General features: G+C 41.7%; 1 protein-coding gene across 1 annotated transcript in view; it reads right to left on the bottom strand.

Moving 5' to 3' along the window:
• Positions 1–25993, bottom strand: part of LOC310878179 (CUB and sushi domain-containing protein 1-like) — a 740702-nt gene that overhangs the window by 152808 nt on the left and 561901 nt on the right. Inside the window, exons 28-31 of the mRNA XM_083792333.1 lie at positions 23902–24113; positions 14584–14775; positions 8917–9055; positions 1460–1647 (exon numbers count right to left, since the gene is read on the bottom strand). Of these exons, the coding sequence (XP_083648459.1) occupies positions 1460–1647; positions 8917–9055; positions 14584–14775; positions 23902–24113 (731 nt within the window). The remainder of the gene's footprint in view (positions 1–1459; positions 1648–8916; positions 9056–14583; positions 14776–23901; positions 24114–25993) is intronic.

Here is a 25993-nt window from a genome sequence, read left to right as displayed (position 1 = left end):
GGAGGGCAGTGTCTTGAGTGTACAGGGTTTGATGAGGGCCCAGGTAGGACCGAGCCTTAATTGTCAGGCCTGCTGAGAACTCTAGTTTTCACCGGCTGCCGGATACGGCCATATGTGGAACGTGTCACGAGGCGTGACGGAATGACGACCATATATGGCGGCGTGACAACAAACAACACGTCCTGAGGCTGTGTTTGGATGGTGAAGGTGTGTCCTCCTGACGTGATGTCATGAGAGTTGAAACCTACCACCACTGGATACATACTGTATACAGACTGATGCACTTCCCTTTTATTAGGGCTCTAATCGCTGATCTGCTCTGGGAGCAGGACTGCTAAACTAGAAGTTTAGTCATTATTATTAGTGATCTAATCTGTGATCTTTTCTGGTGATAGTAGGCCTGTCACAATTATTACATAATCGCCCCATCATCCATTATCTGAGGCTCCGTGAGCGAAAGGCTCTAAAATCTCTCTGGTAGATCAGTTATTTTAGCTATTTTTGTTGATAGCTTTATTTTAACAATGTAAGTCCCGCTCAATCCATCTCCATCTGACCGTCTGGCGTCTACGCACTTGCTCGCTCACGGCAAACTGAGACTTAAGAGCTCTTCTGCTATAGGCTATAGGCCTGGAATAGGCCAGTCTTTTGCTCAGTGCTGCTGACGGCCTGGACACAAACTATTGTATCACCTTTCTGAGTTCATCTTCAAATAATGTGTCCGCTGGGTCCGACCAAGGCTGGTCAGATTGTATATGTGGAACCAGGGGAGTTGGAACAGTGCAGAGGCAGAATGACTGATTTCCATGCCTTTACTTGGAGTTCATAACAGGAGTCATAAAACTTGAAAATGGAACAAATATTCAGGAACACAAGAAACATACAGGCTGATGCACTGGGACATTCAATGACGATCTGACAACCACTGAAGGAACAGACAGGATAGGGAACTAATGACCGGACAAGGCTCAGCTGGAGTGGGCAGGGAACCTATACAGGTAAAAATGAGAAGTGGCTAACAAGATGACAGGGTGGAAAGGGGGGGTAAAATACAGGACACAGCTGACGAGGTTAACACAAGACAGGGGAGTAAAGAAAGTGATGGGCTGGGGGAGGGGAACAAGAACACAGTAAAGGAGAGGGTGATGCAGGCTTTGTCGCCTGGATCAACGACAGGTCTGCTCCAGGTCTGCTCATGAGGGGCGCGGGATCGACGCATAGCGAAAAGAAAAAAAAGCTCACAACAATCCAGGTCTAGTCACCCACGGGCGTGTGCACGAAACGAGCATGCGCGCGACAATTTCACGGGACCGCGCACACGGAAATACGCTTGCGGAATTCTGAGGCAACATAAAACACGAACACACACTTTTTTTTGGGAGGCTGACATCCAACAAGACCTTCAAAGTACATTTAATAGGAGAAAAAAAGTTCAAACCAAATTTAAAGTTTTAATTACCTCTGTAGTCGATGGCAAACCCAGACATGCCCAGCGAGGCGTCAGATCTGAATGCCAGGAACAGGCTGCTGCCGCTGCTCTCTATTCTCTCAGGAGCCTGGTTGCCCTGAAGACTGGCGAGTAACGGTCCATTAGAGTCCTCCCCCTCATAGATGTGCAGGAAGTCATAACTTGGCTCCATGTTGAAACTACGGGAACACAAATGTAATCATCATGTAATTTGGCTTTAAAATACATTAATGCATTAAAAAGTGTATAGCCTCCAGCACCTGAAACGCTGGTCATGCCCATTTAAGCAATTATAATGGAGTCAAACGGAAATATAAATGAAGGCTGAGTGTAAGGTTACTACTGTATATATCGGGGCATATGTAGGCTCTAGCCTGGCAGTGTATCGCGGGTTCGAGTCCCGTTCATGACAACCTTTGCTGCATGGACAAAATGCTCTCCTACTCTCACCTAATGTTTGCCTATTATGACATGCTCCGATTAGGGATGCTAGGGTTCATGTGGTCAAACATGCAAGAGCTCTAGAGTCTCAGAAGAGAACAATTTATTCATTCATTATTTGCCATAACCTTATTCACCCAACAACTGGACTTTAAATGTAACCAATTTAAACTAAAGTGATCCCTTTTCCAAAACTTTTCAGTCCTTACTTTGGCAAATGTAAGTGTTCTGTCTATGTGTTAGCACTACATCCAACCTGCCAAACACAGGCAGAATGTGCATATGAACGCACACACACACGCATGCACGTGCACACGCATGGGCGCGCATGCACACACACACACACACACACACACACACACACACACACACACACACACACACACACACACACACACACACACACACACACACACACACACACACACACACACACACACACACACACACACACACACACGCACAGACAACTTCTTTATTTCTATGTTTGCTCTGAGAAAGTCTGTATGTTAGCTTAGTTTCCCACCTGTCTGTTTAAACCATTCTCCTCTGCTCCGTGTTTGGCTTTCGGTTATAGTCTAGCACTCCAGGGTCGTCTGTTTGTTGAGTGTGTGTGTGTGTGTGTGTGTGTGTGTGTGTGTGTGAGTGTGTGTGTGCATGCGTGTGTGTGTACGTGCACGTGCGTGCGTGCATGAATACATTTGTATTCCTGCCACTACAAAGAACAAAGGCAGGGAATAGGGGAATGGTTGGGTGCTGCATTCATGGTTTGCAGAGGCCTGGCTCACTGGCTTAGTGTCTGTTATAGGGAAACAATGCTAGATATCCTTGACAGGCAAGTCAAGCAAGCCGGAGAAGTCTTTTTTGTAACAGTATTAAAACAAAAACAACCGACTGTAAAGCTATGCGGTCAAGAATCTCACTTGAATTGCACCACGGTTTTCCACTTATACTGTGTGAACAGTGCAATTTGTGAATGCATGGTCCAATCCGTTGTGCCTGTCTGTTTGTGTCCCTTTTATGCCCATACTGTATATGAGCATATATTATCGGATCAGCGGTTCTATAGACTGCTGGATCTGCATATATGCTTATATATGGGCATATCAGCGGTTCTGGACAACAGCTTACCCGATTGACTCGGCGCCGGGCACTGCACTGCCTCAAGTCTTATCGTGTGTTCTGAGAAAATGTGCATGAATATGCACACACTGTGTGCTCAATGTATTGCTGTAAATTGGGTTGGGTGGTTGCAGACGGCCCCAGGCTGCGGATCGAGGGTTTCCATGGAATACGGTGGCAGCTAGTATAGCTCCAATGGACTGTAATTGTGGACCTCCACCGGCTATGGATCAAAGGTTTACATGGAACATATGGACTGTTATTATATTACATTATACTATGATTATAGCTGTTATTGTTGTTGTTATTGTTCTCCTTATAGTTGTTTGTTTCTCTCTCTCTCTCTCTCTATCTCTCTCTCTCTCTCTCTCTCTCTAGGCAGGTGGCCGCCTGCACCCTAGAGCATGCTTCTATCCAAGGTTTCTTTCCGTTAACAATTAATTACGTCAATAACGTCAAGGGCAATGATGGTGTTAAAGATGTGTTTTTCCGTGCCACATAAATTAGGTTGTGAAAAGTGAGAAGGCCCCTAGACGTAAGAACAAGACCATTATTCTGTAATTATTATTGGTATGCAACACAGACAACTCTTAGTATACACTTCAAAACAGGGAACACCAAGGATAATACGTTATTAAAAATGGCAGCAGGTATCCAACACAATGTTAAGGGCTTGTCTACTCTCAATAAGGGTGCAATGAAAGAATGAAGAGAACATGAGCAAGAGCAGCAATCCACATTTTGTAAGGCAAATAAAGATTGGATTTCAGTGTTGAGGCTATTTTAATAAAAAATAATTAGAACTAAGCTATTTAAGTGTACAGTACATGCATTAGCAATAAACATTATAAGCTAACAAAGGCGGTGTTTAATTAACTGTCTGTCTGTCTGTCTGTCTGTCTGTCTGTCTGTCTGTCTGTATTGGTGAAAGCTACGTCCTTTGAAAGATTTCCAAGACAGGATTGGACGAGAACGCCAGTACGAGGCTCGTTGGTGCTTGATGGCCTGTCACAAGATGGATCCACATTTTTATGAATTTTATCAAAATCTAACCTTTGTGTTGAGTGAGCACATTGTAAAATGTTGCTAGATTGATATAAATTTTGAAGTACATCATCCCAGAGCGTTTCCAGGATCTCCTCTCACAAATCCTCTTCCTGAAGTGTGCTAAAAATGCACATTAAAACCACAATACGTGTCTATATAAATGTCTATCATGGATCTGAACTTTTCACCTGCATCATGAAGCAATTGGCCAGAAGAGGACATGACACAGAAGCAAACTGCCATCTTAGCAGAGGTCTGTGCTCTACTGAGAATCCACCTCTATTTGTTTTTATTTACTACATTTAAAAAGCAATACAAATAAACCCACTGCATGAACTAGTTTATACAAAATAAAAAGCTATAGCTGTTGCTAGAGAGTCCTCCAACTGAAAATTATAATAATAAAAATAAAGAAAGAAATAGGTCAATTTTCCTCCTTCGGCAATGTGGAGAAAACATATCTAAGCTTTTATCTGCTGTTCCTCATGTGAAACCCCATTCTTCTCCCCGTCCATTAGTCATGAGCCCTATTAACATCTTTAGGTCGCAAAGAAATGCACCATTAAGGCTTACATCAGAATGTACTGGTAAACATAATAATATAGCCTGCCACGGCCCACGGGTGCATGCAGGCCTTCGCGTCGGACCAACGTATGCGCCACACCACTTAAAACAAACACACGGTGTTGTTTATGCATGTGTATATGCGAGGAAAAAATGCAGCTAAGTGTCCTGGATGTATAGTGTAAAGGTTATTATGTTATATGCGATAGATAAACATACAGCAGATGCTGCCTCTCTCTCTGGTACAAAACTGCATTATGTCAAGAATCTACAGAAAATAACACTATAGTCAAATCATGGAATTGTGGCACTAAAGGTTCTTGCAGACTGGATGTGTTTTTAAGGATTTAACGAAGGATCACAGGAAAAAACGTGAATACAAATGACAAATTGCATACATGTACAGTTGTATGGGAGTGATAGATGGGAGTGATAGAGTTTTTAAGTTTTTACGATTGATAAATGCGCAATCGTTCACGGATGGTAAATATCACCATCAATTGTCTATTTTTTAAAGATTCGTTTTAGGCTTTTTAGCCTTTATTGATAGTTTCAAGTGAAGATAGACAGGAAAGAGGGAGAGAGAGAAGGGGAGAGACATGCAGCAAAGGTGTCATGAGCAGGACTTGAACACACGGCGCGCCTATATATACATGTACTGTATGTGGCATGTGCCTGGACCACTAGGCCAGCGGGCACCCATACATTCTCTTAATCAAATCTCCCTACAGTAGGTTCATGTAGATTACTTGGAAATGATTGGGAATGGGTTTATGGAATTGGGATCTGCACACAAGGACCATCAGGTTGAGAATAACCTCTAGCTGTGTGTGTATACCCTTGCTCTTTCCACAAGGACAGAAATGTTCTAACATTGCAATAGCGGATCTACAAATTCACAACGCCGTTTAATTGCAAGCGCAATCGGCTAATTTCATAATACGTCATCATACGACAAAGTTTTAAAATAGGGTTTAAATCTATACTGTAACTTGATAAAGATTAGGGATGTTTTCGCTTCTGATCCGATCCCGATACCTCCATTTCCTTGTTAGCCGATACCGATACTGAATACCGATACCAGTGTCGTGATCTCGTGTTGTGTTTATAGCTATATCTCGTGTTGTGTTTATAGTGCTATAGTATAGTGCTATAGTGTGTTTATAGGAGTCTGCTCAGACTCCTCACTCAAATGTGCACTTGCAATTTGAGCAACTCCAAAGCAAACTCCCTGTGTGGGATCGGTGGTTAGAGAGGAGAGAGTCTGATTCACCTTTAGCTTTTGATCCTGAGGCCAGGTTGCTCAATAGCATCCTGGTTCTCATGTGTAGAAAGGCTCAGCAGTGGTTTTCATTACAAGCACAGATGCATTAACGCCATCGCAAACATTTAGAAAACGGGGGCCATTTCCTCTCTAGCCGCATTCATGCTGGCTGTTCTGTTCTGAACAGTCCTCAGCATAGTGCCGAATACGTCGTCGTACGATAAAGTATAAACCAGGCTTTGTACAAGAGAGAAGCAGCACACGCTTTCAGTCAGCCACTGAAAGAGGATCAAAGATGATGGCTCATGTGAACCGTGTGAATCCATCCATTCAAGACTTTCTTTAGTACGGACATTTTCAGCAGCATTTCAACACTAATTTGGAGAGGAAAAACACATGTGAGTCCCTTACTAGTACTACACCAAACCAGTTTCCATACCAACATTTAGTTCTTCCATAATCAACAGAATTAAACAAAGTTAATTATTAATCATGGACTAATTAAGCAGTAAGCCCCAGGAGGCCGTGGTTTACAGTGATTTTAGAACAGCTAAGGGGCGTTGTTACAAACCCCCTCTGCCTTGCGTTGAAGTATTTTAAAAAGCAAAGCATTTGCTGTAAAACCTTGCACATACGCAGGACAAAAACAAGCACTTCAGTTCTCTTCCCCTGTCCTACAAAAAATAATTTGACCTCTGACGTCTTACTATGACAACATACAGTGCCTTGCAAATGTATTCACCCCCCTTCATCTTTTCCACATTTCGTTTTGTTACAGCCTTATTCCAAAATGGATTAAATAACTTTTTTTGCTCAGAATTCTACACACAATGTTGCATAATAGACACATGTTAAAGATGTAGTGAAACATGAAAGCATTTTATTTTTAAGTTTCAGCTTGAAACACTGGCTCTGAAGTTTCTGAACCAATCAGAGCGTGCATCCCTCCAGGCTATGGGGTTTTAAGTCTGTGACTTCCTCTCACGTGCAGTGTCGTTTGTAAACAAAGTGACAGAGAGACGTACGTGGGGCAATGCCAGGGGATTATTTCACAACCTATATACATATTTTAGCGGGATGAAGTTTAAAACGAGCAATACACTGTGTGGATGTCATCTTGAATGATATTAAAAACGGAGTAGTTCTTTAATCAAAACCAGCTGTCTTGGAGGACAATGAAGCAATGGGAATCAAACTGGTGAGCTTCATTTTTATTGGCTTTGATATTGATGTGGGCCTCGACACGTCATCACGCAGCACGTTTTCAAGTAATACAAAAAAAAGATGGACTTTTGACAAATGAGAATTTGTCAATTTCTTTGGCATCCATTGTTAGGTATGCCCATATGATGACCACGGATATGGTCTGAAAGTGTGAAAACCGTATTTTCCATTTCACTACACCTTTAAGGGGTATTTTATATATGTCGTATTAAAAATAAAAGTATTCACACCATTTACTCAACACTTTGTTATATCACCTCTGGCAGCAATTAGAGCCCTAATTATTTTTGAGTATGATGCTACAACTTGGCATACGTATTTTGGGTCAGTTTTTATCATTCTTCGTTTCAGATCCTTTCAAGCTTCCTTTCAATCAGGTTGAAATGTTCAATGGGGTAAAAGTCTGGGCTCCGTGGTCCACTGACCACTCGAGGACATTCACAGACTTGTCCTGAAGCCACTCCTTTTTTATCTTGGATGTGTGCTTAGGCTCCTTGTCTGGTTGGAAGGTGAACCTCTGACTCAGTATGAGGTCCAGAGCGCTCTGGAGCAGGTTTTCCACATTTTTTTCCCGTGATCCTGACTTGTCTCCCAGTTCCTTTTACTGACAAATATCCCCAAAGCATGATTCTGTGACCACCATGCTTGCCTGTAGGGCCTCTCCCCCAATTGTATAGTTTGGTCAGCTGCCGGAATTCGAGTCCTGGTGGTTCCAATGATGGAGACCACTGTGTTTGTTGGGACCTTGAATGCCTCGAGATACAATCCTGTCTCAGACGTCTACAGACAATTCCTTTGACATTATGGCTTGGTTTGTGCTCCGACATACAAGGGACAAGGACCGACAGATACGGCCATCTCTGTGTTATGATTATGAAGGTTATGAAGGGGCTTGCATTAGGTTTCTCTCCTGTGTGTGTGTGGGAGTGTGTCATGGTGTGATTAGGAAGGGAGTGCCAGTAGCAGACACAGCCACTCTGGATTTGGTACCAACTTTAAAAGGCTGTCGGTGCGTCGCTGACCGCAAACCCGGGTTGGTAACCTTCTTGACTCCCCGACCCGTCCGTCTCCCCTTTTGTCATCTATAGTCCATTGTGCATGTGAAGCCAAACAAACATGTAGCGTCTAAGGAATCACAGCTCAATCTTTACTCGGCCATATGCCGACTACTGTGATGCCATCTCTCATTCTCTTGTTCTCAACAAAAGTTGGTTATATTGTTTGGGCTTTGTTTTCTGATATAAGGAGGTCAGCAGTTAGAGCCAGGTAGTCATAGGTAAGAGCTTATGTTTTGTTTCTAGTTGGATTTTGTTGTGATCAGTCCTCCTCCCCAGATAGTTTGTAACCCCCTGACGAGAATAAAGAAAAAATAAAATATCTCCAGTTAGTGTGGTTGCTATAGGCAACACACTACTGTTCTCGCTCAGAGATGTGCAGCTCTCAGTCTATGAGATTTGTTTAGTTTAGTTTATTTGATGATTGGAAAATTTTCTTCCCCGTCGTTCGAACTATCAATGGAGCGTATAGCATGAAAGCATGAGATCAGATTTCTATGTGGCTTTGGCTGTGTGCAATGTGGAAGCCGTACTGTGTGACGAGGCTGACAGCTGAGATCATGGCCGCAACATGATTGCATGCCCCTGTAAGTATAGCTTATCTAACTTATCTATCTTCTCCTGTAGCTCACACCAGGTTCTGGGCTATGAAATGAGTCGAGGCATGTCTACTGTATGTATGTAGCCGTTGAGATGTGTGCGACCGAGATGTATGCACCGTTGGTTCCTACCTTTTGAAGATAAGGGCGATGACAAAGTCGGGGTTGACATTGATTCTCCAGTCGCACTCTTTCCCCGGCGGGTAGGGCTGAGGGTAGTTAGGAGAGAGAATTACCCCAGATGGACCACTAACGTTACCCCCACAGGTAGCTGCAGAGAGAAAGAGAGAGAGAGAGAGAGAGAGAGAGAGAGAGGATGGAGAGAGTGGGAGAGACACAGACGGGGAGATAGTGAGAATGGTGTAATTATTTACAAGTCCTCGGGCTACGGCACTTAAGGGAGAGAGAGTCGTCTATCACAGACCACCCATATTATCCCCATAGGTAGCCACAGAGAGAGATAAATGGAGGCGGCTTTTATATTATTTATTTTTTTACAGGTGCTAGAGTAGAGGATAATCATGAGAGCATCACCCCTTGTGGACTGCTGATATTACCTCTCAACAGGTAGAGAGTAGCGGGGTTTGAGAGAGAGACGGAGCGGGGGAGGGGGTGGATGTGAATACGCATGCATATGCCCACTGTACTGATGTTGGGAGAGATTGTATTTCAGGGTGCAAGTTTGACGCAGGGGACAGGCGCACGCACGCACAGCGCATGCACGTACACAGTGTTTGGCACCCGCAAAATTACTTTGTTACTACTAGTACCACAAAGATAATGAATTGAGAATCAAATATGTATCCATGACTTGCTAACAAACGGTTAATATTTACCTATCAAGAAATCGATCACCTGTCCCTTCAAATGGTCTATGTTCAAAGCATTCCATTCCCCTCTCCTTCCAATTGATTGAAATTTTAATTGGGGTTTCATTTACTCAAGCATAACACATTTTTGATTATCAATTGGTTAGAAATAGGAAAACACATAGATTTCTGTCAAATATGCATGGAATGGATGGTCCTGAAATACGTAGTCATCTAGTTCTGTTCTCGCCCCAGAGCGAAGATAAATACATATTCGCCTGCACGATTGGAGCGCCCGTGCACGTGCGGGCAGTGAGAGCAGAGCAGACGCATTCATTAACATGGAACGGAAGAAAAATTCAGTGTCTGTCTGTGGGCTTATCGCTCGCCCGCCTACAGTCGCTTTCAAGGGTGTTACATGTATGTTCTTTCACGGCAGAAAGATGAAAAGCTGCAGGGGGACAAAGGGAGAGGAAATAATAACAGGTGCAGATAAAGGAAGGGGCAGATCAACGTCCTCGCTCATCATGCACTTGGACACATCATAAGGATGGGATATAATAATCATATGGAGATGTATTCAAGGATAAATACATAGGATGGGATATAATAACAAGTAAGACGCGCAAACGCGGGAAGCGAACGCAGCTCGTAAATTGCAATAACAACAATTAGAATAAATTACGTATTTTATTTCCCTTTTTAGTTAGTAAGTTTTCTACTGTGTGTGTGTGTGTGTGTGTGTGTGTGTGTGTGTGTGTGTGTGTGTGTGTGTGTGTGTGTGTGCTACAGCTGCGCCCTCTGGTGGCGGGCGGGTGGTGTCATAGCAGGACAGACAGACACACAGACAGACATGATCTGCAGGGTCTCATAGTTAGTGCTCACTGCATTCGCAATCATATGGAGATGTATTCAAGGATAAATGCCGTACATAGAAAGACCAGATCAAATCATTGCATCAGTGTTGATTATGTCGACTAATACTATGACGGAAAATGACCATTGTTCACTGACAAAAATGTAATGGGAATTAAGATATGATGACTAAAGGTAAGACTAAAAACAGTTTGGGAATGGGAAAACACTGGAAGAATTAAAAGAAACCAGACAACAATTAGATGAGCTATTAACATACAAGGCCGAGGGGGCACTTAGGTATACTAATAGAAAATATTATGAGATGGGGAATAGGGCGAGCAGGTTGTTGGCCTTTCAACTCCGGAAGGCCCAATCTGGTCGTGCTGTGGCTAAGATCAGACACCCCGAAACCAACCTTGTTGAAACGCAGCCTAAGCAGATCTCGGATGCCTTTGCAACATTTTACGAACAATTATACAAGGTGCAAGAACAAGAATTTAAAAGAGAAAAGATTATTGAATTCTTGAGACCCCTTGAATTAAATAAATTGGCAGAGGGGGAAGCATCCAAACTAATAAAACGCATCACTGAGGAGGAAATAAGGGAAACTATTTCCAACTTAAAAAATAAAAAATATCCAGGAGCAGACGGTTTTTAGGGGAATACTACAAGGTTTTTGCAAACGAACTTTCTCCCAGGCTATGCAAATTATATAATTCTGTATTATCAACAGGGGATCCCCCAAAATCATGGTCAGAGGCCATCATAACGGTATTACATAAGGAAGGAAAAGACCCCATACAGTGTTCTAGTTACCGCCCAATCAGTCTTTTGTGCGTGGACTACAAGATACTAACCTCTATATTAGCAAATATAATTCAAAAGTACATTAACCGATTAATATCCCCCCAGCAAACGGGCTTCATATGGAAAAGACAGGGGACAAATAATATCAGGAGAGCATTAAACATACAGTCACTAGCTGCAAGGGATAAAGACCCATCGATGCTTCTTAGCCTTGACGGAGTCAAAGCGTTATTAGATTGGCTCTTCTTAGAAGAGACTTTGAAGGAAATGGGTTTCAGAGAAGAATTTGTTTCTTGGATTAATTTGCTATATAATAATTCCAAATCAAGAATTAGAGTTAATGGTCATTGTTCAGAATTTTTCAGGGTTGAGAGGGGCGTAAAACAGGGGGATTCATTATCCCCGATTCTCTACGCAATCAGCATAGAATGTTTAGCTTAAGCTATACGCCGAAATACTCAGATCCAAGGCATTCCAGATGATGGAGAGTTCGTCCACAAGGTGGCGCTATTCGCCGATGATGTTTTGCTCTTCATAAAAAATCCAATCCTCTCTATTCCCCCACTCATGCAATGCCTGCAAAGTTATGGTTCCGTCTCAGGTTATAAAATTAACGAAAGCAAATCAGAGGCAATGATGATTTCTGGGTCCTGGCCTACACAACTAAACAATGATGTATCATTCCGTTGGTCTAAACAAGGGTTTAGATACTTGGGAATTGTAATTACACCAAATCCTACACAATTATTTGAGGCAAACTATACAAAATTAATTAGAGCCATTAAAAATGACCTGGGGAGATGGGATGTTCTTCCTCTCTCCTTATTGGGTAGAGTTGAAACGGTGAAAATGAACGTATTGCCTAGACTTCTGTTCTTGTTTCAGTCCTTGCCTGTCAGAGTTCCCATCTCCACCTTCAAGGCGCTGGACCGAATGATTTCAAATTTTATTTGGCAAAATAAAAAGCCCAGAATAAGGCTCAAAACACTTCTTTTGCCAAAAAATAGGGGAGGCCTAGGCCTTCCCAATCTAAAGCACTACTATTGGGCGGCTCAGTTGACTGCAATTGTAGCATGGACAAGTAATGATGAAGAGACAGTTTGGAACCAAATAGAACAGAGCACAATTAAAGGGGTGTCTCTGCCAACATTACCCTTCCTTGATAATAAAACAATGGATAAAAACAAAATTAAAATAGGAAATGAATGGATAAAGCATACGTTAAAGGTGTGGGAAGCAGTTAAGAAAACATTGTGGGGACCAGGGTCAGTTTCAAGGGCAATGCCAATAGTGGGTAATATTGATTTCTTGCCATCCATAAGCGATACTGGATTCAGTCGTTGGGCTGATAAGGGGCTTAAAACCATAAACCAGTTATTTGACGGAACGATCTTTAAATCTTTTGCTCAACTCCAGACGCAATTTAAACTCCCTTCAAGTGATTTATTCAGGTATTTCCAGATAAGACATTATATCACAGATCATAGAGAGAGAGAGAGCTGGTTAGTAAGACTCCAAATGATATTGAGATGTACTTCATTGGTATTGCAGATTTTTCCCCCCAATTTATATAAAGCACTGGATGATGTTTCTCAAAACACATGGTACATTAAGGATAAATGGGAATTGGAACTAAATATAATTATTGAAGACAAAACCTGGGAGGATGTGTGTGAAGGCTGCCACAAGGGAATAAATAGCCAGATGTGGAAGGAATTCGATTGGAAACTCAAAACTAGGTTTTTCAATACTCCTCTGGTCATCTCCTCATATGTGAAAACACCATCCATAGAATTGTGTTGGAGAAATTGTGGGGAAATCGGGGACCATACACACATTTTTTGGGACTGTCCAATAATGTCAAGGTTTTGGAAAAAGGTTAATAAGGAAATCGAAAAATGTTTAGGGTTGAATATTCCTTTTGGTCCTGAGTTATGTCTGCTTGGTATTATACCAGAGGAGGTGCGTGCATGGAGTTACATATTAAGGATACTTTTACTGATTGCTAAGAAGATGATAACAGTAAATTGGAAGGAAATAAAGCCACCTACTATAACCCAATGGAAGCAGAGACTGAAGCAGGTTTATATAATGGAAGAAATGACCGCAAGGTTACAATTAAAAATGGACAGTTTCATACTTAGATGGACTTCTGTGATATTGTATTTGGGTGTTTCAATATATGTGTAGAGGTTGTTGGGTCGGTGAAAGTGCCATGTAGTGGTTGTGTCTGAAAAATAAAAATGCTTTTATATAACCAAAGTGTATTGTGACTCATGTCTCCAGCTCTTCTCCTGCCTAACTCAACTTGGAAAATAATGCTGTATTATAGTAGTTATGTCAAGCTGTTTTTCTGTTTGTTTTTATTATTTTTATTCTTTTTTTGTGTATGTTTTTTGTTTCTTCTGTTTTTTGTTTTCATTGATTCATATGTTTTTACGTGTTCGGTCATTTACTATTATTTGGTGTAAAAGAAAAAGAAAACTTTTGAATAAAAACAAAGGTAAGACTAAATATATTGACAATTTCATCAACACATACTGTAAAAACTAGACAAAAATGTTTGCAAGTGAACAAAACCAGTATAAGTAAGACACAAGTCATTTTACACTTGGTTACATATTGAAAATAGCAGAGCTGTAGATTTAGTCCACTAAAATCTTATATTTAGGACTAGTCCTAGACTAACACTAAAACATTCCAGGTGACTAAAACATGAAATGTGCTGCCAAAAACAACACTGTGCATGATTGGAGCACTCTGCGGGCTGCATTCGGCCTGTGGGCCGACAGTTTTCCATGGATGATAACCATTTATGTGCAAGGACTTCAGAAACCCCAGAACACATCTCCCATCAGACTCACTAAAGAGGCAGTGACACAGTCCTATGTTTCCTCCTAAATATTGAGCATTGGTCGGGGATATATTTCAGAAAAGTGTACACACTACAGTGCTGTTGTCTCTGTGGACACTCAGTAATTAATTAAGAATGTGATATTGGGACCGTAGGACCACCACCCACTGCATACATGCTGTATTCCATATCTGCTGCTATACTTGCACAACATACTGAGGTGCTCTGCCTTTCTTTCTTTCTTTGAAATGAAAATGAAAATGAAAAACAGAAAAAGTACAAAAATCATGTAGGTATTTCTGTTTTTGGGTAAAACATTTTCTCTTTTCTTTTCTTTGTGTGTAGTTTATGTGTTCATGAAGTGAATATGATTTTGTTAATTTGTGTTTTTGGTGTCTTAGAATCCCGTAAGGGGTGGGTCTTCATTCATTCATTCGACAGACAGACAGACAGACAGACAGACAGACAGACCTATACACGTTGGCGGGTCGGGCTGCCAGTAGAAGCGGTTATCCAGTCGTACACAGGTTATGGTGTCCTGTCCCTGGAGCTGGTAGCCCGGGTCACACTGGAACGTCATGCTGTCGCCCGGCTCCTTGCTGTCGCCGTACCGGGAGCCGTTCACCGGGAAGCCCGGGTCATTACAGGTAGTCGCTGTGGTGGCTTTGTGAGAGCAAAAGAGAAGTTGTGACAGAAAGAGAGAGGAGAACATTTAACCCAGTAAGACCTGAAGACCAGATTCTACAAAATGTCTTCTAAATCGTGAACGTTTTCTGACAGTTTTCTACTATCGGTGGTTCTCAATCTATCTCATGTCAAGGACCACAAATACTGTGGTCTCATGTCAAGGAGACCCACACACACACACACACACACACCCAGAAGCAAATATTCAAGTTAAAAACGTTCAGACACATTTTCATGATTTAAAAAAAATAGCAGATCTGTAATTTTTCTCAATAACTAAAGTATAAATAATGGTTAAAGTGGTGAAAAGCTACAGTAAGGTGACACACATGCGTTCTGGATCTTAACGGATTAAAAAAAAAGTACAATTTGGTCGGGAGGTCGAAGGACAGACCCACACACTCATTCATTAGTCTGAGGGAGCGGAGGATAGACACTATATAGGACACACACAGGCACAAAGTCATCAGTTGTGAACCAGTGTCACACTGTTGACGGCCTTCTTCCTGACTGACTGTCCCCCCCACTCTCAGCATTACTAAAAGAAACACACTCGGGTCATTACATAAAGCAGTGGTTGTCAAACTATGTGTGAAAGACCCCCAAATTGATACTGTATTTGGCCACAGACCCCCAACACAAGCTTATCTATACAGTTTGTGAGCTTGTAGACCTACTATTTTATTTTAAATCTGAAGTATAAAACTTTATACAAGGGTTAAAGTGGTTAAACTGATTGCGATGCTATTAATTTATTTAGCCGTGCACACAGGCTGGAAATACAGTACATAAGAGTCTACACAGCCAGTCCTTTATCCAAAAGGCTATTTTGATTATGTTTGCTACCTCAGCTACAGTATGTATATTGACATTATTCAGACTGGTTCTAACTGGATGTTTTAGCACAGAGTCAGAGAAGGGCATCTGTATACCGAGGGTTGCTGTTGTCACTTTGCCTCCATGTTTATCAGCCGCTTTGTTTGGGAGAGAAAGAGATGGGATCAGACAGAGAAGTTATTGTCTGAACAGCAAACACCATTTAGCCAAATGAATGCCCGCTAAACAACTTCACTTGAGCTTCCCTTGTTTGTGGCATTAGTCCATACACCAGGGAGCCGTTCAAAAGATACCAATGCTTTGTGAAATAACTCAAGAATTAAGCCAACAGTCTGTAATAACAGTAGCTATGGAGTTGCACCAACACATGATGATCTGATTCTGTTATGACTGCATTGATATGCAATACAATTATGACTGAATGCAATAATGGTTCACCATTCACCAGAACAAGAAACCACACCCTTGTGAACTGAGTGGTGCAACCCCCCCCCCCCCCCCCCCATCTCTCTCTCTCTCTCTCTCTCTCTCTCTCTCTCTCTCATTAGCAGGCAATAGTGCAGCACTAATACTATCTCTCTCTCTCTGTTTCTGGCACAACAGCGCCCCTACTGGTACTCATAGTCATACCACTGGTGCTCATGGCCACATAGGTTGGTTAACGTCACATAAGTGGGTTAACGTCACATAGGTGGGTTAACGTCACATAGGCGAACACATAGGTAGGAGAACACGGACATTGCTGTTCCTTGGAGTGGTTACACCACTCAAAAAACTAAATGTAAAATCAGTGAATTAGTTCAAGTTATACAGACTGTTCAGTATGAGAGTAAGAGAAAGGCAACGAGAAGCCAGCAACTCATTCCCTGCCATTGACGTCTTGTACGTATGTGTTTATTTTATTTTATTCTAATGGCGATTCCCGCAGTCTTTGACGTATTTTGATTCAGAATAGCCTCTTTTATATCTTCCGAGTAGTAGCTTCCCCGTCGCTAGGCAACGCCAGCTTCCGCTTTGCGACATGGATGCAAAGTTTCCGTACCGTTGCGATTATACAGAATATCAATGTTAAGGAGCTTCCGATGAAAGTGAAAGTGTCCAGCGCTAGATCCACAATGGAAGATTACTACTTCCGGGTTGCCGGGGCGAATTTGGGGTTTTCAAAATAAAACTTCCGGCTGGAGGCCCGGTAGGGAAGACCATTGTGTGCATGTTCTCCTAGGGTAGGTACACTCACAAAAAAACATGCAGTAATCCTGGTCTCTAAACTGCCTCCCCCAGGCCAGCCGGGGCCAGGTTAGCAGACAGAGTTATAGCGCCCAGGATTACATTAGGTAATTGACACTGGGTGAAAAAATGGGTTACAAAATCGTGGGATAAATTAAAAAAAAAGGGTATAGGTTACTCATCCTGTTGGTGGCCTGCAGTCCTGTAACAACGCACAGTATTTCAGTTAAATAAGAGAGAGAGAGAGAGAGAGAGAGAGAGAGAGAGAGAGAGAGAGAGAGAGAGAGAGAAATAAGAGGTATTTATTAAGAAGAGAGAGAGGAAGCGAGGAGAATAGTAGAAACAGAGTGAGAAAGCAAAACTAAAAGTGAGTTGCGGACGTTTACTCCATAGTTTCTTGAATCACTTTTACAATAAATCCATGAGCCTATCCCTTAATAAATCTGCCTGGGGTACATATAGGGAGTACATTACCATAGTAATGGAAGAACAGCAGATTTATTAGCATGTTAATATTTATGGATCTAAACATGGTACTGATGAAAAACGTGTGTGTGTGTGTGTGTGTGTGTGTGTGTGTGTGTGTGTGTGTGTGTGTGTGTGTGTGTGTGCGCGCGTGTGCATGTGCGTGTGCGTGCATGCGTGCGTGCGAGAGAGAGCGCATGTGCGAGAGAGAGAGAGATCGGTCAATATTTAAGTTTGGAATACAGTGCTGATAATAATAAATAAATGATCCAAGTAAGGAATAACCACATTAATATGTTTATGTGTGTTTGTGCTTCGTAAATGTGTATGTGTGAATGAGATGGGGGAACTGAATTGTGAAACTGGCAACCAGCGTTATAGTAAGAAACAGTCAAATGTGCATGTGTATATTGTATTAGTGTGTTTGTGTGTGTGACTGTGTGAATGTGTGCGTGCGTGTGTGCATGCATGCGTGTGTGCGTGCGTGCGTTGTACAGTAGTGTGCAGTGGAAAAAGCTCCCCTAACACTTTCTATTTACTGCAAGCCTTCAAACTTGGGTGGGTTGATGTTTTTTTTTTGCAGTGGTTCTCCACAAGACCACACACAAACACACACACACACACACACACACACACACACAGCAGATTTCAAGATGCACTCAAGTCTGCACTGAAGTCTCAAGGGAAAAAAGGGCATCTTTGCAACTAACTTTTTTCATAGGGGGGAAACTTGGTACTCTTACGTCTAGTAAAAACATGGTTGTAATACGCAGCCTCTAGGTGCAGTATGCACGCGTGTCTGTCCAGATATATACAGTTTACTACCGGTATATGAAGACTTTGAAGGAATTAATGTTATCAACCAATAATCCTATACTGTATGTTCTTATCAAGACCATGCAATGCAGCCAGTATGGACATTTCCACATGCTGCGTACCGCAAGTAGGCGACTAGGAAATGCAGAAGTGAAATGATTGCCGCCGAAGCGAAAACAATGTGCAACTGACTTAAGCCCTACACACACCGTCTGCGAACGCCGCGCGTCAAAACAGCCGCCTCCGTTAATTTCAATGAACCTATCCCACGTTCACGCCTCGGCTGACTCTCCGATATGCCACTGTTCTATTTTCCAAGCGTTGCCGCGCAGCAACATCTGTGCGCGTCGCTGCGCACCCGGTGTGTGTTGGGCTTGTCATAGCCGGTTAAGACTGATTATGAGGTTAGGGGACTTACGTGGCCGGTTAAGACTGATATGAGTTTAAGGGAATTACGTGGCCAGTTAATGGTGTGTGTGTGTTGTCGGATCGATTGTGCTTGTTTCACAAGCCAAGGAGAAGTACAGGACGGCGCCATTACTGCGACCGCTAGGCTTCGTGCAATAAGGGCACACACACGCATGCACAATCAAGATGGCGCAGTCCAGTGTCTAAGCTAACAACAGATAGCCATCCGAAGCTAATATGAGTAGCCTTTCCACTAGATCAGATCAAACACATTTATACAACTGAATAAACGCAGCCAACGTATTTTGGCAGCATCGCTTCCCGCCAAAAACGCAGGCTACGTTTTATTTAAACGGTTAAGATGGAGGTTAGGGTTCAGGTTAGAGTTAGGGTTTAGCCGTTACTGTTAGTAATAGTCGGACAACGCGACCAACAGCCACGTGGCTGACAACAGCGTCAGTATGTGTAAATGTCCATACTGGCCGCATTGCATGGTGTTGATAACGACTGATGAAGGACATTAGATCATCTGATAACATCCAAAACCGCTCGTCACAACAGTGCTGACACAAAACATTAAATAAGCACCTGAAGGACAGGACGTCAGTGCTGCCACAAAACAGTAAATAAGTAGCTGAAGGACACGTTGTGTATTGCAGTGGTTCCCAAACTTCTTCATGCCAAGGACTCCCAAATTGACATTTATTAGCCCACGGACCCCCATTTGAAAAATATATGCCAGGGACCCCCCATTAGAGAGAAATGGTACGGCTCTAGCAAGCAGTGATTCTCAACCATTTTCATTTCAAGGACCCCCAGTTTGACATGCATTAGTCTACGGACCCCCATTTAATGGCTTTTTAAATCCCTAATTTATATTGTAAATTAATTTAACTGTGTGTGTAAAAATGGAACCAAATGGATCCGTTAGGGTCCATTTGGTTCCATTTCTATCACTCTCAGAGTTACAGACCCATAAGGGTCCATTTGGTTCCAAACTATCATTTAGCTGGGGACCCCCTGGAACTCCCTCAAAGACCCCTGGGGGTCCCCGGACCCCAGTTTTGGAAACACTGGTTTGTTGTTCAGATTTGAAATAAACAAATAGTTTTTATTATTATTTATCAATTACACACCCCATGATTTTTTTAATGTCAGAAGGAGACTGCGGAGACTCCGCCAATCCATGAATTCAAGGCTTCATGAGGTGTGAAAGAAAATATGTTTTGACTTTTGAGTGAACTATACTTCTTTAAGTTGGGGTTGCCCTCCTTCCTTAGTCCCTTCTAGTTCAAACTCAAAATGAATGATGGCCAACATCTACAACACATGCTACAGTATGTTGAATTACATTGTATAGAGAAATAAAGCAAAACAACAATTGCCATGTCAGTATATTTGTCTCTCAAGTCAAACGTAAATTACATCAAAGAAGCATTTTCCTGAAAGTGCTATATGAGGAGGTGTTTCTCAGGTGCTAAAGGAGTGCAAACGAAAGGAAAAAAAGATAATTGTGTTAAACATGAAAGTCCCATAATCAATTTTGAATTCACCATGTGCATAACACTTTATAGTTATGTCATGATGAAAAACTAAACTTTTGTGCCACATCATGAAATGTATATTGTGTGCATAAAGAGAGATTAATGTTGCGAAATGGGTTATGGACTATCCCCCTTTAATGAAGAAAATGGCCATTACTGTACAAAGACACTGCGAGTCAGCAAGATAGAATCTCTTCTGCATGTAACATCTGACGGAAATTGAAAATAAATTTCCAATTCATTTGATGCTGCCAGAGAAGGGGTTCGTTTAATAAGAGGGAAGCTAATTTTCTGTCGATGGAGGATTGTGAGAACAGTTGACATTATTATGTGAGAAGGGAATATTTGCCATAGCAGACAAGGCATATAAATGAGAAGATGTATGCTGTACTGTATTATGGAAACTGTGGCTCCCGAATGTATATCTTTTCTCTCTTTGCATAACTGACTCAACGTCTGGGGGAAAAAGCTTCAGAAAGCCTCTCTTATCTGTTGGGTTCGTGATTGAAGTGCTTTGAGAGTTGTGAACCCATGACGAATTCCAGCCCTGATTCATGTGGCAGTGGCAAACATATCCTGGTAATGACATACTGTAAATTGAGTGTCAGCACTTGCCTATTCATGTGCAGTACATTATGGTAGACAGTATAGTAGTGATCGTTCTTCAGTGGTATAACCACCGCTGGAAGAGAAAATAAAGCCTAATTTGGAAGAGATGATTTGAAGAACCAGCAGGAGAGAAGTGAGAGCAGAAGAGACGTTTCTGCACGTGGGGAAGGGGAGAGCTGCCGTCATCTCACCCCCCATGTCTTGACTAGAAGCCTTGGACTTTCTTTTGCATGTTATTTTTCTCTTAGTCTTATTTATCCTTTAAAAAAACATATTGGTTTAATTTCTTACATTAGTATGATGTGAACTGTATAGTCTTTTTTTATTATTAAGTATTCAAGTTATTTCTTGCTCAAGCGGATTTTGTGTGGATAGTCTTTTGGTTTGACTTTTTTTGTTTAACCCTGAGGGGTTAAAGTGTCATCACAGCACCACTGTACAACACATACCGGTAAGAGTAGAGAGATACAACTAAGAATAATACAAATAAAAGTAAGAATGTAATGATGAAGAAAATACATACTAAAATAGGTACTGGGTATATTACCTGAGAATTCTTTCACAGGTATATGCTCATAAGTAAGTAAGTAGTAAGTAAGTAGGTAAGTTGTGTCTTTGCAATTTGAGGGAGTTTGACATAAAACCATGGCATGGACTATTTTATGGTGGGGTTATTAGGGACAGCAACTTTCACTTTCTGGGTTGGAGGCAGTTCTAAAAGTAGAGGAGTGTCTGGTTTGCCAGGAAGGGAGTCAGCGGGTCAGGGTGATTCATGTTGTAACCTGGACACCTGCCAGGACATACCCAGTACCCGTTCTATCACAATGTGTCCTAAGTTCATGTAGAATGGTCCATTTGTGTGCCATGCATAGCACAACAATTTAACCCATTTTGGGCGGGAACCCCTTTTGGCGTTCGCATTATGTTATGCTTTAGCTATTGAAAAATAGCAGATCTACCAGCTCGTAGCGTGCCACCAAGTGGCGCGCTACAAGCTTGTAGGTCTGCTATTTTTGAAGAATCGTGAAAAGTGACATGAAAGTGTTTGACGACTGATATGGCTTTTTCATGAAAACAGTCAGGATTTGCAGAATCGTTCCCAGGTCCCACACACAAAATACCACTGCTATTACAGTGTGGCAATGTTTTATCAAAATTAACTAAAGTGGCGTGGGATGAGTCGTCATTCAAGTGATTCAACTATTCCTTACACTATTGGTAGAGCCCCCAAAGCATGCCTGTTTCTCATGTGTTCTTGCAAACCAATCATAGTCCTCGGAGATCACCCCCTTATTGCTAGATTTAATAACATCTTATTGTGCATTGGGCCAGATTTGGCGACTTTTTGAATGGCAATCGAAAAATGTGAGATATGACCACAATGTCACGAAATGTCTCATTTTAAAGCCCCACGTCTATAGTTTACACCGAAAAAAGAATTATGATTCTAGCTTGTTCCATCGTTTACTTATAAGCATTTTAGTACACCTTGGTTTGACTTATCACTGAAACCAAGGTCTACTAAAAAGCTTATAAGTAAACGATGGAACAAGCTATAATCATAATTATTTTTTCATTGTAAACTAGTGACTTGGAGCTATAAAATGAGACATTTCGTGACATTGTGGTCATATCTCACATTTTTCGATTGCCATTCAAAAAGTCGCCTAATCTGGCCAATGCTGGCTTTCTTAATTCGTCATTTTAATGCAAATCGCAGATCAGCGAACTAAATAAAATACAATTAATACATCACGTTTTACTTTCACTTTCAAAGTAATACCCAGAATTGCCACCAGATGGCGGGAACGTACCATTATGCTGATTTTGGCTAAAGTGTCAAATCTGGCTAAATCACTTCCTGTCAAACGGAGGTAAACAACCGAGGCTAGTTTGACCCCAAGCAGATAGCTTGGCTGTCCGGATTGCTAAGCTAACATTAGCTTTTTCATAACTTAGTCAAATTAAGGTTAAAAACGGCCAGGAACATCCCAAAATATCACATTTTTTGCCGCGAATCACATAGAGACGGCGCGTGTGCACGGTTTCGGCCGGTTTTTGGTAGATTACATAAAAATAAAAATAAAAGTCTACAAATTCCATTATTTTGTTATAATAAGACGTACTGACAGGGCAGTACGTCTATTACGTCAATTACGCCATTGGCCACGAGGGATTTGTTGATTTAATACACAGATAACGTCATTGGCCACTAGGGGGTTAATTTAGTTTTTCTGAGAAATCCTGGCATAGCATAAATTTATGAAATAAGGACCAACCAAGAAGGCACAAGTTTACATGTGTAATGGGAACTGAAGAAACAACGTGGGCTCGCTTCAAGCCAAAGAAAAGTAGTATAAATAGTGCAAATGCAGTCGAGGTCAAAGCAGTGCACTCTTTGACTTTGCATATCTGACTGTTGTATGTGAGTGTGTAAGACTTGATCAGTTTTAAGAGTTACGTTTCCACAGTAAGCTGGATTTGTTACAGCTTGAATGGGTTTTCTAAATGAAAGTATGTAGGAGTAGTTAGACGCCAAACTTTTGAGGAAAATGTAAATAGTGTAGGTGTAGGACATCAGCTCACTGCTGCTGCAGGGAGCCCACAATTAAGTTTGTGTGTGTAAAATGTGTTGATATCAAAATAATCCATCCATCCATCCATCCATCATCTAATCATCCCAGTTCTCTTTGGACTTTTACGGCCCTATTTTCGACAGTGCCTTACCCCTTATTATATATATTTTTATTTTTACCATTCCAAAGAACATTTATTTTGCCGATCTACAAGCTCACAACGTGTTGATGTAGATCGGCTATTTGAAATATTTTAAAATGTTTAAAATAGTAAAACACATAGACATCAAAGGGGGCTTCAATCCATGTCCTCGCCGCATCTCCAGTAGTCAACGAGTGCAGGGTCACGTCGGGAATATAGCACACCTACAAGCTCTGTTGAGAGCTTGAAGATTGGCTATATTTTCTTCCAAAAGTGCCCTCTTACGGAATGTAAGCCCCTGACTGCAAAAAATAGCGGATCTAAAAGCTGCGACCCACTGAGAGCTTGCAGATCTGCTATTTTAGTCCAAAAGTGCCCCTTTACGGAATTTCAGCCCCTGTGGCCTGCAACACTCTCTGCACATCCCTGAATAGGACAGCTATATTGTACAGTACATGCACTGCTTGGCGTTACTTACTGGAAAACTGTATGGAGAATCCCTGTTTGCTAATGAAGTAGTCGGAGTCAAACTGCATGGTGAGGATGTTGAAGGTAGAATGGCTGTCTTCGGGTAAGGCGGGTCCAGACCACTCTTTGAGGAGGATCCCTCCATCCGATGAGCCCGAGGGGCCGTCCCACACTCTGAGGATGTCATGGTCCACCTCCGTGTCGAACACAATGAAGTGAAGGCTGAGAGAGTGCACACACGCACGCACGCACGCACGCACGCACGCACACACACACACACACACACACACACACACACACACACACACACACACACACACACACACACACACACACACACACACACACACACACACACACACACACACACACACACACACACACACACACACACACACACACACACACACACACACAAACTTCACTTAAACCCTCTAGGGCAGTCCAGTGGTCTGGGGACCACCAGTGGTCCTTGAGGGGGTTCCACGTGGTCCCCAGTTAAACCTAAATGATGGAGAGTTGGTAATCAAATGGAACCTTATAGATCTTTAACTCTTGTAAAATGAAACCAAATTAACGCGTAACGGTCCATTTTGTTTAATTTTACGCTCTCAAGAGTTAAAGTATTGTTAAACGTCTACACAATTTGAGAATGTAGAATAATCGTTATTTTGACCAACGCTTGCTTGATATCTCTCCACGTCAATACAGCATGGAATTGTGTACATAATCGTATCCATAAGAAAATATTAAGGCTAAATTGAGGCTAAATCTCATCAAATGGGGTTCCGTGGCTCAAATGCCGAAAAGATAATGGGCCTTGATATGAATAGGAAAAACCACTGCACTAGGGGGCCTGAGTTACAGCTGTACTAGCGAACTGTAATCTCTTTGGCAAAAAATGCCGATCCACAAGTGCACAACACGTTGCATTGCAACGTGTTGTGAGCTTAAAGATCGGCCATTTTTGGAGAATGTTCTCCCCCAGGAGAGGCATGCTGGGGTTGGCAAGTGGATAACCCACATATTTTGTGCATATATTGCACAAAAAGCTTGCAATACGGTTGTGTATATTACAGGAAACTCCCGTTAAACTTTCCAACAAACTCACGTAAACTCCCGAATTGTACCATCACACCTGTATATTACCGTATATTACTGTATATGCCAGGTAAACTTGAGGTTTACGGGCAAAATACAGTGCCCATAATTGCCCGTTAACTCCTCTTTTCACACAGTGATAAAATTAAGTGAGTGACAAGGAATAATTGAACAACGGAAGCAAAGTATAAACACACTGATTAATGTCAGTTGTGGCAGCATGTTGGTGACATAATGACTGGTTGTTTGTGTGTTCTCCGCCATGGCTACAAGTTTGACAGCAAACAACTGTCAACTATAATGACTATAATAGTGAATGAATATAAATTAGCAGCTTATCTTGCCAGTATCTTCCTCTATAATCAAGGTGCAGGGGAGATTGTTGTCATTTGGAGCAAAGCATAATTACAGTACAAGAAACAATCACACTGAACAATCACTCTCTTACCATGTAGTGCTATTGAATTAAATTACTGTAGGATGCAATTACTGCAGTCTGTAGGCTTCCCAGTATTTATCTTGTACACTATAGTGTTTATTCATGGCTGGGTGACAGATGTATTGAAATAAAATAAAAAATGTGTTTTTCACACTTTAACACACTTTAACAATAGATGCCAAAACAATGGGAACCTTTCCATTTTGGGGTATTTATTTAATCAAAAGTCCATACAAATCTAATTTGAATTACTTCCTTTGAACAAAAACGTGCTGCGTGATGACATAACGCGTCCCAAAGAATATTGATTCCATTCACCCGTTTGATTCCAATTGCTGCACGTTCCTCCAAACACAGCTGATTCTGATTACAGAACTACTCCGTTTTTAATCTCATTCTAGATGACAGTGTATTAGCCATGTTAAACTTAATTAGTATGCTACAATATGTATTTGAAAACCTTATAGGTTAGAAATAAGCCACGTAGTAGGAAACATGCTAAGCTGGCCGTCTGTCTCTCACATATCACTCTCACATCACGCAATATGGCCAAAGCATTTTC

This window comes from Protomyctophum parallelum (assembly GCF_964188405.1).
Source record: "Protomyctophum parallelum genome assembly, chromosome: 2".
Lineage (NCBI taxonomy): Eukaryota > Metazoa > Chordata > Actinopteri > Myctophiformes > Myctophidae > Protomyctophum > Protomyctophum parallelum.
This window is presented reverse-complemented; position numbering and strand designations above follow the sequence as displayed.